This window comes from Hevea brasiliensis, chromosome 5 (genome assembly GCF_030052815.1).
Source record: "Hevea brasiliensis isolate MT/VB/25A 57/8 chromosome 5, ASM3005281v1, whole genome shotgun sequence".
Classification (NCBI taxonomy): Eukaryota; Viridiplantae; Streptophyta; class Magnoliopsida; order Malpighiales; family Euphorbiaceae; genus Hevea; species Hevea brasiliensis.
Genome location: NC_079497.1, coordinates 7,237,269 through 7,252,033, shown reverse-complemented (window position 1 = coordinate 7,252,033; position 14,765 = coordinate 7,237,269). Strand labels below are relative to the sequence as shown.

The 14,765-nt window shown below is 33.3% G+C and overlaps 1 protein-coding gene across 2 annotated transcripts; it reads left to right on the top strand.

Annotated features, from left to right (window-relative positions):
• The first annotated feature begins 2,872 nt into the window (after positions 1-2,872).
• Positions 2,873-14,395, top strand: LOC110656738 (5'-3' exoribonuclease 4). Of its 2 annotated transcripts, XM_021813660.2 has the most exons (22): positions 2,873-3,307; positions 4,414-4,516; positions 4,592-4,668; positions 4,756-4,947; positions 5,106-5,225; positions 5,318-5,380; positions 5,475-5,621; positions 5,708-5,872; positions 6,082-6,159; positions 6,422-6,508; positions 6,701-6,781; positions 7,649-7,744; positions 9,261-9,331; positions 9,711-9,839; positions 9,962-10,038; positions 10,127-10,167; positions 10,267-10,341; positions 11,678-11,829; positions 11,939-12,043; positions 12,120-12,195; positions 12,564-12,643; positions 13,234-14,395. In XM_021813660.2, exons 1-22 carry the CDS (start codon positions 3,101-3,103, stop codon positions 13,814-13,816), a joined length of 2,805 nt encoding a protein of 934 aa, XP_021669352.2. In that variant the 5' UTR covers positions 2,873-3,100; the 3' UTR covers positions 13,817-14,395. The 2 variants fall into 2 exon arrangements, with proteins under 2 accessions (XP_021669352.2, XP_021669353.2); XM_021813661.2 differs by lacking the exon at positions 7,649-7,744.
• The last annotated feature ends 370 nt before the right edge of the window (positions 14,396-14,765 follow it).

Below are 14,765 nucleotides of genomic sequence, written 5' to 3'. Positions count from 1 at the left end.
AATTTTATTTTTTATGGCAAGGAATTTTAGGAAGCTTTCAATTTGGATATTCTGAGGGGCGCATGAGTCGTACACGAAATAAATAGATCTTTATCTAATAATATTTTAGGAATTTTTGGTTGAGGTGGCCTTCAGGGCTTTTGTGTTTGTTACGTGTACGAGATGATTTCAAATAATTATATTTGTCAAGATTTTTAAAAATCTTACCTCGTATTATCTATAATTTCAAAGTGATTTTCAAGCAATCAGGAATATTAAGGTGAGTTTATACAATGTTACTGGTTTGTAGAAGATAGGAAATTTCTGAACTAATCTACTCGATAATCACTACATTTTTTTCATTAGATTACAATATCCATTTATGCAAAGACAGATAAAATTTTTCTTTTAGAGTTTAAGATTTAGAATTTAAGGTTTTTTTAATTCTCATATACTTATAAGGGTATCATTTCTCTTTTTCAAGCTTTTTTATTTATGATTATTATGAGGCTAATTGGATAAAAAAAATTCAAAACATTAAGTATAATAGTAAGTATAGTCTAAATTTTTTATTTCATGTATTATAGGTGGACTATTGGCAGCGCCGCATAGGGATGATAGTGGGTTGAGTTTTTGTGGGTGCCCGATCCGATCGAAGTTAATAAGACGATTTTGAGTATTATATAATTGAATTCGAGCTGGGTTCGAGTTTGAAAAATAATATCCGTGTCGGGTTTTGAATCGGGTTCGAGTTTTATATGTTGAGTATTCGTTGCTCGAGCCCGTTTACCTAAATACTTAATTAAATATAAAATATATTTTTTTATAATAATATTTATAAATTTATATATTTTTTATTTTATATAAAATAGAATTTAAATATTTTATAAAATTATTAAAATTTTAAAATATAAATTATTAATTAAAATAATTTTTTATACAAAATATTAATTAAAAAATATAAAATTAAATAGGTTCCGATTTTTTCGGATATCAATAATCAAATTTTGGATGGATTCAGGTTTTAATAATATTAATCGAGTTTGGACTTGAATATGATAATTTTGATAGATACTATACTCGTTACTATCCTTAATGCCACATAGATTGTGGGCCGAGTGACCCACTATTTTTTTTTTCAGATATATTATACTTATTCACTTACAATTGCAATTCAAAATTTCAAAATATGTGTCCCCAAAAAGTTAAATGGGAAGAGAAATAAATTGTAGGGGTGTGCAAACGGTCGGTTCTGTTTTGAACCGAACCAATAAAACTGAAAATTGAAAATAAAAAATTTTAAAAATCGAATCAAATCGATTAATAAAAGAAGATCGAACCGAATCGATAATACCGGTTTGATTTTAAATCGATCAAACCGAAATTTATAAATTGAGCATTTGATTTTCAACTGGATTTGGTTCTATTTTAAACCGATCAAACTTAAATCTTAGGATTCGATTGGGTTTTCTTTAATTTCCTTGATATATATATATTGATAATTTCAGTTCGGTTCGATTTTTTTTATTTTTTTATGAAAATAATCGAACCAAACTGATTAATTAAAATTATTAAAATTATAAACCGAACCGAATCGATTGAATTTTAAAATCAAACTGATTGAACCAAATTAATTCAATTCGATTCGATTTTTTAATTTAAACCGAAAACTGCTCCCCCTAATAAATTGTGCCTATCCTGTCTCTCTATCCCCCTCTGTTTTGTTTCTTCTCTTAATTACTTGGTTATTGTCATTCCACCGTAAATTCAACACAACCCTAACAAGGTTGTTGGTTTTTCTACGAAAAATTGAGCAATAAAATATATTATTCTAATTTTATTAATTTCAATTTAAAATTACTTTATAATTTATGAATTAGATAAATTATTAAAGTTTTTTCTTCATTATATAGATATTATTCTGTTTCTTTGACTTAAAAAAATTAGTATAAATTTTAATAAATTAATCATACAGAATAATTTCAATCTATTTAGTTTGATGTCACCTAATATTTCAACCCATGTAATTTGATATTATTCTTATAAAGTTGCATTTATTTATTTATTTATGTAATAATTAAATTTAATTATAAAACATATTTTATATTTTAAATAATAAATAAATTTCATACAAAAAGAAAATAACGTATTTAATAGTATTAATAATAAAATAATTATTCAATGTTTTCCAAATATGAAAATTTGTTGAGTATAATTGTAATTCTTTCAAAAGGTTGTATATCTATTTATGTTTAAATGAAATTGACCCACTTGATAAAGTTTTTGGCTCCACAACCCAACCTTAATTAGTTATCTCAGTTACAAATAATAATATATTATCTAAAATTTTATTTAATTAATAAAATAATTTATTAATTTAATTTTTATATTTATTTTATAAAATACGTTTATAATATAAAATATAGTTTATATTTATTTTTAATTAAAAATTTATACTAAAATATATTTTAATTAATAACAAATTATACACTTAAAATATAAATTAAATTAAAAAGTTAAAGTTTTAATGTAAATAATATAATATTCTACTGTCATAATCTTCTTTCTTAGCCGCCTCTGAGAAAAAATCTACCAACTCTAACTACTTACTAAAAGTTATGTTATTATTATTTTTTTTAATCAATAGAGAGAATAATTGTAGATCTAAATTAAATCATTAATTTATTAAAATTATAAAAATTAAATATTTATATTTTTCAGATTAATGTATAATTAAATTAAAAAAATTACTTTAAATAATAAAAAGAATTTTTATTAAAATATAAAAATTAAATAATAATATTATGTAATTTTTTTAAGGACTTAAATGAAAAGTGTCAAAGAGGCCTTTTTTTGCCTTGAATTTTATTCAAACGCCCAAGTAAGCCCGAGAGCCACAAAGTATCCATAACAACCCGTAAATTCCACCGCCGCTCACCCACCAAAAGGGCATTCTTGTCCATATATATTTTTTTCACGTGCGGACTCCCCTTCACGCAGATCTCGAATCGTCTCTCAGCCGAAACCCCCTTCTCTTACCTGTTCCATCCCGTCTCCCTTTGACTTCTACAGTCGTTCTTGATCGAACCGGGGCTAGACCTGGACCGAGCCAGCATCAGCCATGGGGGTGCCAGCGTTCTACAGGTGGCTTGTAGACCGTTACCCACTAGCAATTGTGGATGTGATTGAAGAAGAACCTAAAGAGGACAGCAATGGCGTCCCAATCCCAGTTGACGTTTCAAAACCTAACCCTAACGGCATGGAGTTCGATAACTTGTACTTGGATATGAATGGTATAATTCACCCCTGTTTTCATCCAGAAGGGAAGGTACGCAGCTTAAATTTGGTGTATATTTATGTTTGTTAATTTGTGTTTAGCAGAAGGTTTTAATTTAATTCAATTTAGTTTGTAACCATGGTAAACATGCGTGTAAATGAGTTGCGAGGCTTTGCGAGGCTCGTGACCTATTTGAACTTGGCTTGTTAGAATTGAGTTAACCTTGAAATCACGTAGTGAGTTGAGCATCACAATGTTTGACTCGGGTGGCTCGCAATCTGTTTGGTTTTTTTTTTTTTATATAATTTAAAATATATTTATATTATGGTATTTTGATAATAATTTATGAATTTGAGCTTGAACTCCCGTGGGATAAAAACTTTAATTTGAGATTAGTAATTAAATTTTTAAACGGAATCAAGTATATTTTGAGTAATACATTGTAGTGACTTGACTTGGCTTGATTACACTTTAGAGAGGGTTTAATGAATTGATGTGTTTTAGAAGAGGGTAACAGTGATTAAGTTTTTAACTGATTTAGGTTATTGAGTTGGTACATTGTGACCTGCAAAACTTTTTAGTTATAATAATTCAACTGGCTGTACTTTAGGGATCATTGGAATGGCATAGATATGAGAAATTGATTATGGCTTGTGGTGTTGTCAACTCAAATTCATAGTAAAATTGCCTTTGGCTCAACTCATGTGATCATCCCTTAATTAGAAATTAATGATGGCGTGTTGTTGACCTCCCAGCGGTAAAAGGGAATTTGAAATTCAAATGTTTTTGCTTTTGCATTCTAACTGCAATGTTAATGAGTTCGAGTTTGTATGAAATGATGTACCTTTGTTGAAGCATCTTCTCCTGTGGTTGTCAATATGGGGAACTATATGTAAAAAAGCTGATTTTTGAAGAGTAATTTATAATTTGATTGTGAAGAAAACATGCACTTTTGTTATAATTATGGCCTTAAATGAACTTAGATTTGGCATTAACATGGTATCATGATCTAGTGCATTTACTAGAAGTATTTTTGTGCTCTTATTGGTGGTTAAATAGCTGAAATATTTAATCTGTAATCTGTAGTCAATCCATCTTTCCACATTATTATTTCACCGGAAGCAAAGATGATAGTATATTACTCTTTATTCTTACAGCCTGCACCTCCTACTTATGATGATGTTTTCAAATCGATATTTGATTACATTGACCATCTTTTCTTATTGGTTCGACCGAGGAAGCTTCTATATATGGCAATTGGTAAGCTTTGTAATGAATTTTTCTTCATTTTTATTTCCATTCCACTGGTAACAAAATCACATTTGAGTTCTGTAGATGGGGTTGCACCTAGAGCTAAAATGAATCAGCAACGGTCTCGGCGCTTTAGAGCTGCAAAAGATGCTGCTGAAGCTGTAAGACTTCTCTCTTGGTGTATTGAGTGGCTTCTTTTGTGAAAGCAGCAAACTTACTGTACTGACCCTTCACTTCTGATGTCTTAGGAAGCCGAGGAAGAAAGATTGAGAAAAGAATTTGAGGCTGAGGGGAAGCTTTTGTTTCCAAAAGAAAAGCCTGAAACATCCGACTCTAATGTCATCACTCCTGGGACCCAATTTATGGCTGTGCTTTCGATTGCACTTCAATATTATATACAGATGAGGTTGAATCAGAATCCAGGCTGGCGGTATACAAAGGTGTGATTTGTGTTGCCCTTTACCTGAGTCCCTTCTAAGATCGGACCATTCCTTGTGTCTGGAGTAATCCCTTCTGTATTTTTTATACGCATCTGGCTTTCAGGATACTTTGTGTAACTAAATTTATTTATGGCGCTGCATTGGGTGATTATTTGAAGGTTATTCTTTCTGATGCAAATGTCTCTGGTGAGGGAGAGCACAAAATCATGTCATACATAAGATTACAAAGAAACCTTCCTGGTTTCAATCCAAACACACGGCATTGTCTATATGGTCTGGTCAGTTTTTTGCCTTTGATGTTCCTGCTTGTTATTTAGGCTTTGTTTAAATTGATTGGTCCTAATTAAAATATTTGGTGTTTCATAATCAGGATGCAGACTTGATTATGCTGTCTTTAGCGACACATGAAATTCACTTTTCAATATTGAGAGAGGTTAATAGTTCTTGTCTTTATAAACGTTGTTCTTGGTTCCTACTCACTTATCCCTTTTGGTTGATCTAAAAAGTTTATTTTCCTCACTACACAGCTAGTCACACTTCCTGGGCAACAGGAAAAGTGTTTTATTTGTGGTCAGGCCGGCCATCTTGCAGCTGAGTGTCGTGGGAAGCCAGGAGATGATGCTTTAGATTGGGTTGTGGTAGATGATACTCCAATTCACAAGAAGAAATATCAGGTCAGAATAATGGATACCTGAGTTTCAATTTTTTTTCCATCTTTTACCTAATCTGATATCTTTAAACTGAATCATTGTTTGGACAGTTCCTCAACATCTGGGTGTTGCGAGAATATTTGCAGTATGAATTGGATATTCCAAACCCTCCATTTGAGATCAACTTTGAACGTATAGTGGATGATTTTGTATTTCTATGTTTCTTTGTTGGCAATGACTTTCTTCCACATATGCCAACATTGGAAATTAGGGAGGTACGTTAGCAGTCAGAAATTGTTACTCTATATTGATGAGTTTGGGCTTCTGAGCTACTCTCTAAAATCATGTTTATTTTTGTGGTACCATAACATTGCTTACCTTTTTTTTTTTGTGAGGTTTTTTCTTGTGCTTCCTAGATCATTTATTCCCACCTTTTCTTTTAGTCTGTTTACAGTGCTTACTGTAGAATACTCTTGTGCTTCAGGGTGCTATAAATTTATTGATGCATGTGTACAGAAAGGAGTTTGCTGTGATGAACGGTTATCTTACTGATGCGGGTGAGGTAATTTTTTTTTTATTTTTTATTATTATTTTTTTTTTGTGTATGAAACCTGTATATGCTGCATATGATTTCTGTGGAAACAGTTTCTGTTCTTTTTCTTCCATTGAAATTTGTTCAGAAGTAGGTACAATGTATTGAAGTTTATTTAGTTAATCCTCCTTTAATTCTTAATAATTTGTGCATAGTTTGAAGAGCATATTATTTTAGTTTATAACCAATAATTCAAATAGATATACTACAGCCAGTTACTTTGTACATACAGGTAAATCTTGACAGAGTAGAACATTTTATCCAGTCAGTTGCTGTTTATGAAGAGCAGATCTTTCAGAAAAGGACTCGTATACAGCAGGTGCTTTCATGTTTACATGTTTTGATTTTATTTACTTGTATGAAGAGCAATCACTGTCATCTGTGCTTGATAAATGGATGTTTAAGATGTATGTTAATTGTTTATACTTTCATCAAATTCCAAAGCTATTTCCCCCGCTTATTTCAAAGTAAATATTTCTTTTTTACTGTTTGTGCTGACTTTCATTTTCAGGCTTTGGAGAATAATGAAGAGATGAGACTCAAAGCAAGAAAAGAGTACTCTGAAGAGTCGCAGGCACTGGCTGTAGATAAGGTTTGTGGTAATTTTTATATTAGAAGATGCATGATTAAAATGTAGTGAACGGTTATATTCTGATTTCAAGCAGATTGTATTATTCAGGTTTCTATAACAAATAACCAGCAAACATGGTCAATACTCTTGTTTGACCTCTATCTCTGCACATAAGTTGGTTACGACCCTGGCACATTCTTCTCTCAATAGGTTAATGGTTATGAAAAAATAGATGAAGTTGATTTTCTCAAAGATCATCTTTCCAGTTTCATTCTTTTCGAGATTAAAGTTAATTGTTGGTGATCCAAATTAAAAACATCTTCTCTAGCAGCAGCTCCTTCTCTATACATACTAATTAGCATTTTTAATTTCTCATGGCTCTAAACAGTCTCTTCAAGTATTATTTTAAAAAATGAGTGAGGCCAGGTTGTATATTTCTCTGATTCCACTCTGTATAGTCATAAACTGACTGGCGGTTGAAAAATCTAATTTCGAGTCTTATAATTTTTTCTGGTCATAATCTAGTGACTTGGAAATTCTAGTTTTCTTCTTAAACTCATCAAATGCTTCATAAGCTTTACTATGCCCTTGTCTTTTGTTTGGTAATGTATCGAACATTTCTTGCAATAGAGGTAAATTTTATATATATTTAGCCTTGCAAATGATTTTGGTTCAATGGAAAACCTACGCTACTCCCTTTACACCATCCATGTGATGCATCTGAATGTGCTAATGTGGTTATTTTTGAGTTTTTTGGATTAGTTATAGTTCCCATATCGATATTTGCATTTATGCTCATATGAAAGGCCAGTCTTTCCTGGGGAGGTGTCATGTTTTCGTTTTTGCTGTCTTACTATTTTGAAAATTACTTCATTTATCTTTTTTCAGGTTAAATTGGGGGAGCCTGGTTACAAAGAAAGATATTACTCTGAGAAATTTGGTATATCAAATCCAGATGAAATCGACAAATTTAGAGAAGACGTAGTAAGTTAGATCTCTTCTCTAACATGACAAACCCCTTCCTCCCCCAAGTGCCCCCCACCCAAAAAAAAAGTTTGACTGATATGCCTAGGACATAAGTAAGGATATTATATGTTTAGGGAATAAATAATAATATTATCTGGCATGATAATATGCATGTAGAGGATTACGGTGCACACTGTCTAATGGTGGTTACTATAAATGAATTTTTTTTTTGTTTGGATATTATGTTGAATCAACACAATAAAAAGAAAAAAAGAAACTGAAAAGTCCGCGTCAGGATGGGCTTTGAGTGTGGCTAATGTTAGCGTGCTTCCACCTTGCAACTTGAAGTTTTGAAATATTCATCCCCAGTGTAGTAACTTTAGTTTTTGAAGCACAATTATTTTTGAATCCGACTAACTGTAATGATTTCAGCAGTTAAATGAAGAAAGTATGATTGCTTTATGAAATTTACTGGCATTGTAGGTGTTAAACTAGATGTTAGTTGGACCAAAACAAAAGTTTTTGTTTTATTTGTATCTAAATACAGACCTTCTCCCGTCCCCTTCCTTATTTATCACCACCATATAAAATTTTCTTATATGAATGCTATTATATTTTTTGAGGAAACCAAAATTTCCCATTCTACCCAACATTTACTCAACTCAACTCAACTCAACTCAACTAAGCCTTTATCCCAAAAATTTGGGGTCGGCTATATGGATTCGCTTTTTCCACTCTAAACAATACTCAACTAAGCCTTTATCCCAAAAATTTGGGGTCGGCTATATGGATTCGCTTTCTCCACTCTAAACAATTTTAGGTTAAATCCTCAGAAACTTGTAATGCTTCTAGGTCATGTTGTACTACTCTCCTTCAAGTCAATTTAGGTCTACCCCTTTTTTTCTTTCTATCATCTAACCTAATGTGCTCTACAAATTTCTACCCAACATTTAATGCATAAAATATTTTCAGTTTTTTTTTTCTTCATTTTAGCTTATGCTTTGCTGTATCCTAATTGATCCTTAGGGATTTTACATCTTTTTTGGGTGAATCCCAAAACAATGGTAAATGCTTTTTGGTGGATGTGACTGAATATGAATTTCTTGGTAGGGCCAAGGGTTTGTTTGGCACTTCTGTTGGAGTTACTATTGAGAAAATCACTTCTTTAAATATATTTTTTAGAGAGTATTAAAAGAAAATTTAAAACTAAATTTGATAAGTTTGTCATTAGAACACTAAAATAACAAAATAGCTTTTTTCAAATTGTTTTTATCAACATCTAAAATGTTACTTTTTTCCTGTAAAGCAGTTTTAGCCCTCAAAGCACAATGCTAAAAAAGCACTAACAAGATAGGAAATCAGAGGTAGACTAAAATCTTTGGATGGAGGATTGTGTCATTAGTGGTTTCTTGAATGCTAAATTTTTTGTTACATCACAAATGGTTCACTTGTTATTTCCTTTTTCTATTTGGCTTTTGTATGATGAATTAAGTGCCACTGCAGCATAACGAACAAATTTTCATTATTTATGCAGGTTTTGAAGTATGTGGAAGGTTTGTGTTGGGTCTGCCGATATTACTACCAAGGTGTTTGCTCTTGGCAATGGTCAGTTTGATTTTGGCTGAGATTAGAAGCTCCTCCTTTTCACCTGCTATTTCACATCTTGTTAAATAGGGTTCCTGTATTGAAGTCCAAGTAATTGCATGCGTGCATGCCTACACATGTGCATGCATAAGTTTTCATAGCCTAAGTTAGTACAAAAAGATGTTGGGGAATAGACATAAAACTACATTTTACTTTGAGGAGTCTAGTCTTGTTTTTTTATGTAGTTTTTGGCCTAAGATCTTAGGTGTGACTTTCTTGATTTGGGGTATGCACTCAAATGCAATGCATGAAGTTCCTGAATCAGATCTCAAACACTTTGTAGCTCATATGATACTATTTTAACCTAATTAAAGTTGTATTTATCTTCTATTTGTTTCAGGTTTTATCCATACCATTATGCTCCATTTGCCTCTGATCTCAAGGATCTTGCTGACTTAGAAATAACTTTCTTTTTGGGAGAGCCATTTAAACCCTTTGATCAGCTAATGGGAACCCTACCTGCTGCAAGGTCCCCCTTCCCCCTCCTTAATTATTGTCGCTATTTCAGTTTTTTTCTCCTAAATCTCATTAAAATGGATATTCTGTCTAGTTATTATTATTTTTGCTGACTGGCCATGTGGCAAATTGCAGTTCTAATGCGTTGCCTGAAGAATACAGGAAATTGATGACTGACCCATCATCACCAATATATAACTTCTTTCCCTCAGGTAAAATTGATGTACGGATATTATCTATTTAACTTTTGGATATCTTCATTACTTTTGCAAGATTAGTTGGGTCTCTTTTTGTGAGCAGATTTTGAGATTGACATGAATGGTAAACGCTTTGCCTGGCAGGTTAATTCTCCTGTACCTTCTCTTGGCCTTGCTATGAAAATTATTGTTATTTGTTGCCAACTAACAAATGTTGTCTTGCATTTCATTGTTGGAAGCCAGGGTATTGCCAAATTGCCATTCATTGATGAGAGGAAATTGCTTGCCCAAACAAAGAAACTTGAAAGCACTTTAACGGTCTGACTTTCATTGTTCAAAACTATTGTTTATTGGTTTTATTTGATCCTGCTCTTCTATGCTTTTACCTTGCAGTGTTTTTAGAAATTTAGTATACTATGATTTCATTGGCATACTAATTTGTCCTTTTAACATGGTAAAAGCTTAGTTTCAAATTTTCGTCTAAAAAATACGAAAATCCATCTGAGTCTTGCCTTACCTCACTTTAGTTAGAGGCATTTGGAGGAAAATGGCATTTATAAAGCTGACTGCTAAGTACAATTCTCAGCCAGATCAGATTGAGGCCGAGTTGAGGTAAGTGTTAATGAAATGTAGCCCTAGGCAGATTAGAATGGGGAAATGATCCATATAGCCAAACACAACTAAATTGAGATTGAGGCATGGATTTAAATGGTGGTTGCAGGTAACGGAAACAAACCTATAACGGCTATAATATAATGGTAACAGCCTATAGCTAAGTAAATTTTTTTGAAAAATTTGCAAAGTTCAATGAATAGATGCTTCATACTATAAATTAATTAAAAAAACCTAGATTTAAACGTAATTTTTTTCAAACAATTAAGCAAAAAGCACCAAAAACAAAAATAAATAACTCACCTTTTGCAAGATATAGATGTGTAGAACTAGAAAAGTAGTTAATGCTCGTAGCTCAGGAGAGAAGAAGTGAAAGGTCTGTAGAAAGATACAAAAGTTCAAATGGAAACTTGAGAAAGAAAGTGAGACATAGTAGCTTAAAACTCCGTGGACTAGGAAAGAGAATGAGAAAGACCTGCCGCCCCCATCTGGCTTAAAAAAAATGAGTGTACGGACCGTTACCGTTGCGTAATGGCAAATAACGTCCTTTACTGTTAGGTAATGGATACAATGACCGTTGCAGGAGCAATTTTTTTCCTTTAAATAACGGGTGTCATGGTAATAGGAGGGCAAAAAACGTGTAAATAACGGCCATTACATAATGTAATGGCCGTTATTTAAAACCATAGAGGTTAAGTTTAGGGCTGTCATAAAAATTACAGCACTAGGGAAGCTGTGAATTGTACTATTCTTTTTAATGAACTTTTCTATTGCTGAATATTGACTTGAGAGAGTGAACGATTTTGTGCTAAAATTAGGATAGTAGTATTCCTTTTGAATTCATAACTGAAGTGATGTGATGTAGCGATGTAGGAGTATCCCTTTTGCCTATAGTTTTTGGTTCAATGTTGATTTGTAAGCAGCATGGAATTCCAAGATGATGGCAACCATTTCATTATGATATGTTGTGGCCATCAGGTGCAGCAAAACCTAGTTGTCATAGTTCCCGATAGCACTAAAATTTTGTTTTGGTAAGTTGCAGGACAAAGAACGGTTCCGTAATAGTAAAATGCTAGATTTGCTGTATGTTCATCCTGCTCATCCTTTGGCAGCAGAAATCTTCTCATACCATGAAGTTACCCGTTTGTTACTTCCATTGCAAAGGTGTTGTTGGGAAATTGACACAAATGCCAGGTTAGTGGATCTCTGTAAGAATTGATTATTGAGTTAAAATGTTTAGAAATCACTTTCATGGTAAAAGTTTTCTGGTGTCATGATCTCATCACTTGCTGACATATTGCAGTGCTGGCATGAATGGCTATCTTTGGTTAACTGAGAGGAATGTCTGGAGAAGTATGGTCCCTTCACCTGTCAGTGGGTTGCCAGACATAGAGCCCAACCAAGTTTTGTAAGTTCCCCTTTGCTGTGCTGTTTTGTGAATCTGATGGATCCTTTTTGTCATGCTGGGAAATTTTTCTTTGCAGAAATATTACATATCTTAATCCTATAAATCATAGACACGTACCTGAACCTCCCACTGGTGTGGTCATGCCTGAAAAGGTTTGTCTCTGAATGCTTGTACTTAGTCATTATGTAGAGCAGAAAAGTTAAGGATATGAAGGTGCTTTCAATTGATAGTCTTGGAAGTGCTTGAAATTTCGTTGGAGCAGTAAACTGGGGACATTCTTTATTTTCATTCCTGAAGGATGACTCAACAATGTTCCATGTTAAAACAATCTTAACATGTCATTGTAAATAAGCATTGTGTTCAAGAGCTCTCCTTGCTTACTTCTCATGGGGCACAAGTACCATATGGAAGTGCAAGGATGTTCTTATGTTGTTTTCATAATGGGTCTTCTTGCATTTCTCAGTGAGTTTATTTAACATATGTTCATGTTTTTGTTTGTGATGTGTTATTAATATCGCAGATCTTAAAACCTATAGATATTAAACCATTCCCCACATTATGGCATGAAGATAATGGTCGACGCCAGCAAGGCAGAGAAAGGTGAGAATGCGTTACCTTATATTTTCAATGATAGATTTTGTATGGGCATTTACTGCCCTTCCTTTTTTATTTTCCCCTTTTATTTTTAAAAGAAAATCCCCTCATTGGAGGCATGAGTGGGGTTAGAGGTATACTAAAGTTGAATTGAGTCAATATCACTGACCGATGTTGACTTCTCTGAAAGCCCTATTTGAACTTGATCAAAATTTTATTTTTCATACTCAGACTTCACTTGATAGAATATTTGAACTCCTTGACCATTTTGAAGATTTTTTTTTTTGACAAATCTTGTATTAAAACTTCAATAAACTTTGAGCAGGTTCAAATTAGGGTTTTCAGATGACAGATCATAAATGAATATTTAAATGTTGTATAATATATTACGTTAAAAATTAGATATTTATAAATTAAAGGCTCAGAAGTTACTAAAGTATTGTGATATTACACAGCTCTACTTGATTAAAGCCAAGTTGAATGTAAAGAATTTGTGAGTGGAGTTCAAATGGTTCACAATTAGTTAACTTGATGAAATAAATTAATATTCAGTAGTTTAGCTTTTGCATCTTCATAAATTTATGTGTATTTTTCAGGCCACAAGTACCTAGAGGAATAGCTGGCCCTCTGTTGGGTGAAGCAGCTCACCGGCTTGTCAAGAACACGCTTAATATCAGACCAAATGGGTCATCTTCGAGATATTTTGAGCAACCGCCATATCGCAATATCCCAGGGAATCCTATGTTCAACAGACCTAGACCAGCTGGACCCTCTGGAAATGAAAGGAGCTACAATTATGACCCAAACTATTATTATGGGCATTACGGTAACCAACAAGGCCTAATGAGCAATCCTAGATTTTCTCCAATATCAAATGGCATGCCAGGCAATCGGCACAACTTTAAGACTCAGGACAGAGTACAATACCCTGAACAGTACCATGATATAAAGAGTGGGATATCTGCTTTGACTGTAGAAGAAAATGTCAGAAGCAGACCGCCTGTAGTAATATTGCAGCGCGTGCCAAATACAGGGAGTAATTCAAATATGCACCACCAGGTTGAGCAGAACATAGGTCCACTTCCATCACCTCCTACCAAGTGGATTTTTAGGCCAGCAGGAGATGCTGAGACTAACTTTAGACAAGAAAAGGGTGCAAGTGAGAAGCAGATGCGGTAGGTTTATCAGGTCAAGACACGGGCAGTTCAGGAAACATCAAATCCTGTTGCTCAGGAAATATCTGGCTTGAATCAGCAGTAACATTGTGGATATGGTTGAACCTCTAATGATTTTCCATTGGCATAGTTCCCATTCGGCAGTGAGAGAGATCTCTCCATTCGAGTGCAAGGCATGGTAAAACATGCCAACTGGAGGCACTAAATAGAAAAGCTATCCCTGCCATGCTTGTGGTATTCAGTGCCTTTCATCGTCATATTTTTATTTTGGCATGAGTATGTGCATGTCTGGTACAGGAACAACCCTTTGAGAAGAACTTTGGATTCTGAAGGAGAGCTAGCATACCAATTATGAGGGCTTCATTGCAGGTGTCGTCTTTTAGATTTTCTTGTATATCTGCTGGGTGGCTGGAGAAAAACTGTAAAATAAACACGCTTGGTTGTAATTGGGTTTTGATTCATAGGAAACTACCTCCAATGGGGTGTTATGTAGGGAGGAAATGACTTGATTAGCATCGAACTCGATGTATTTGTACTCAAGATTACTTTTCTAGGGATATGATTATTCTGTTTTTTAATGTAAGCATTGTGTTTCAGAAGAAACAGCCATGTGGAGAGTTGTAGCAACTTCTGTTTATCGTTTTTTCTAGTAACCAAGTATATAAACTAAGACCCTAATTTTTATTTTAATTTCAACAAAACTACGAAGATCAGATAGGAGGTATTAAAAAATACTAAAATTGCTGAGTACTTAATGCAAATTGCAAAAGAATGATGAAGTTTCAATTGTCAAAGGAGAAGAACTCTACACCAAGGGTAGGGGGGAATAATTGGCTGATTAGCTGAATTCGCTGAAGTATTCGTCCAACTTGCTCTGTCACATGGTTTACAAGCCATTACCAATATTGAAGAGATTTATTAACAAAATAGTATTCTATAACCCACACTAATGC

Coding starts and splice junctions, on each gene's coding strand:
- LOC110656738 (XM_021813660.2), top strand. CDS start 3,101: ATGGGGGTGCCAGCGTTCTACAGGTGGCTTGTAGACCGTTACCCACTA. Junction 5,381..5,474: donor ACTTTTCAATATTGAGAGAG/GTTAATAGTTCT, acceptor CTCACTACACAG/CTAGTCACACTTCCTGGGCA. Junction 9,332..9,710: donor GGTGTTTGCTCTTGGCAATG/GTCAGTTTGATT, acceptor TATTTGTTTCAG/GTTTTATCCATACCATTATG.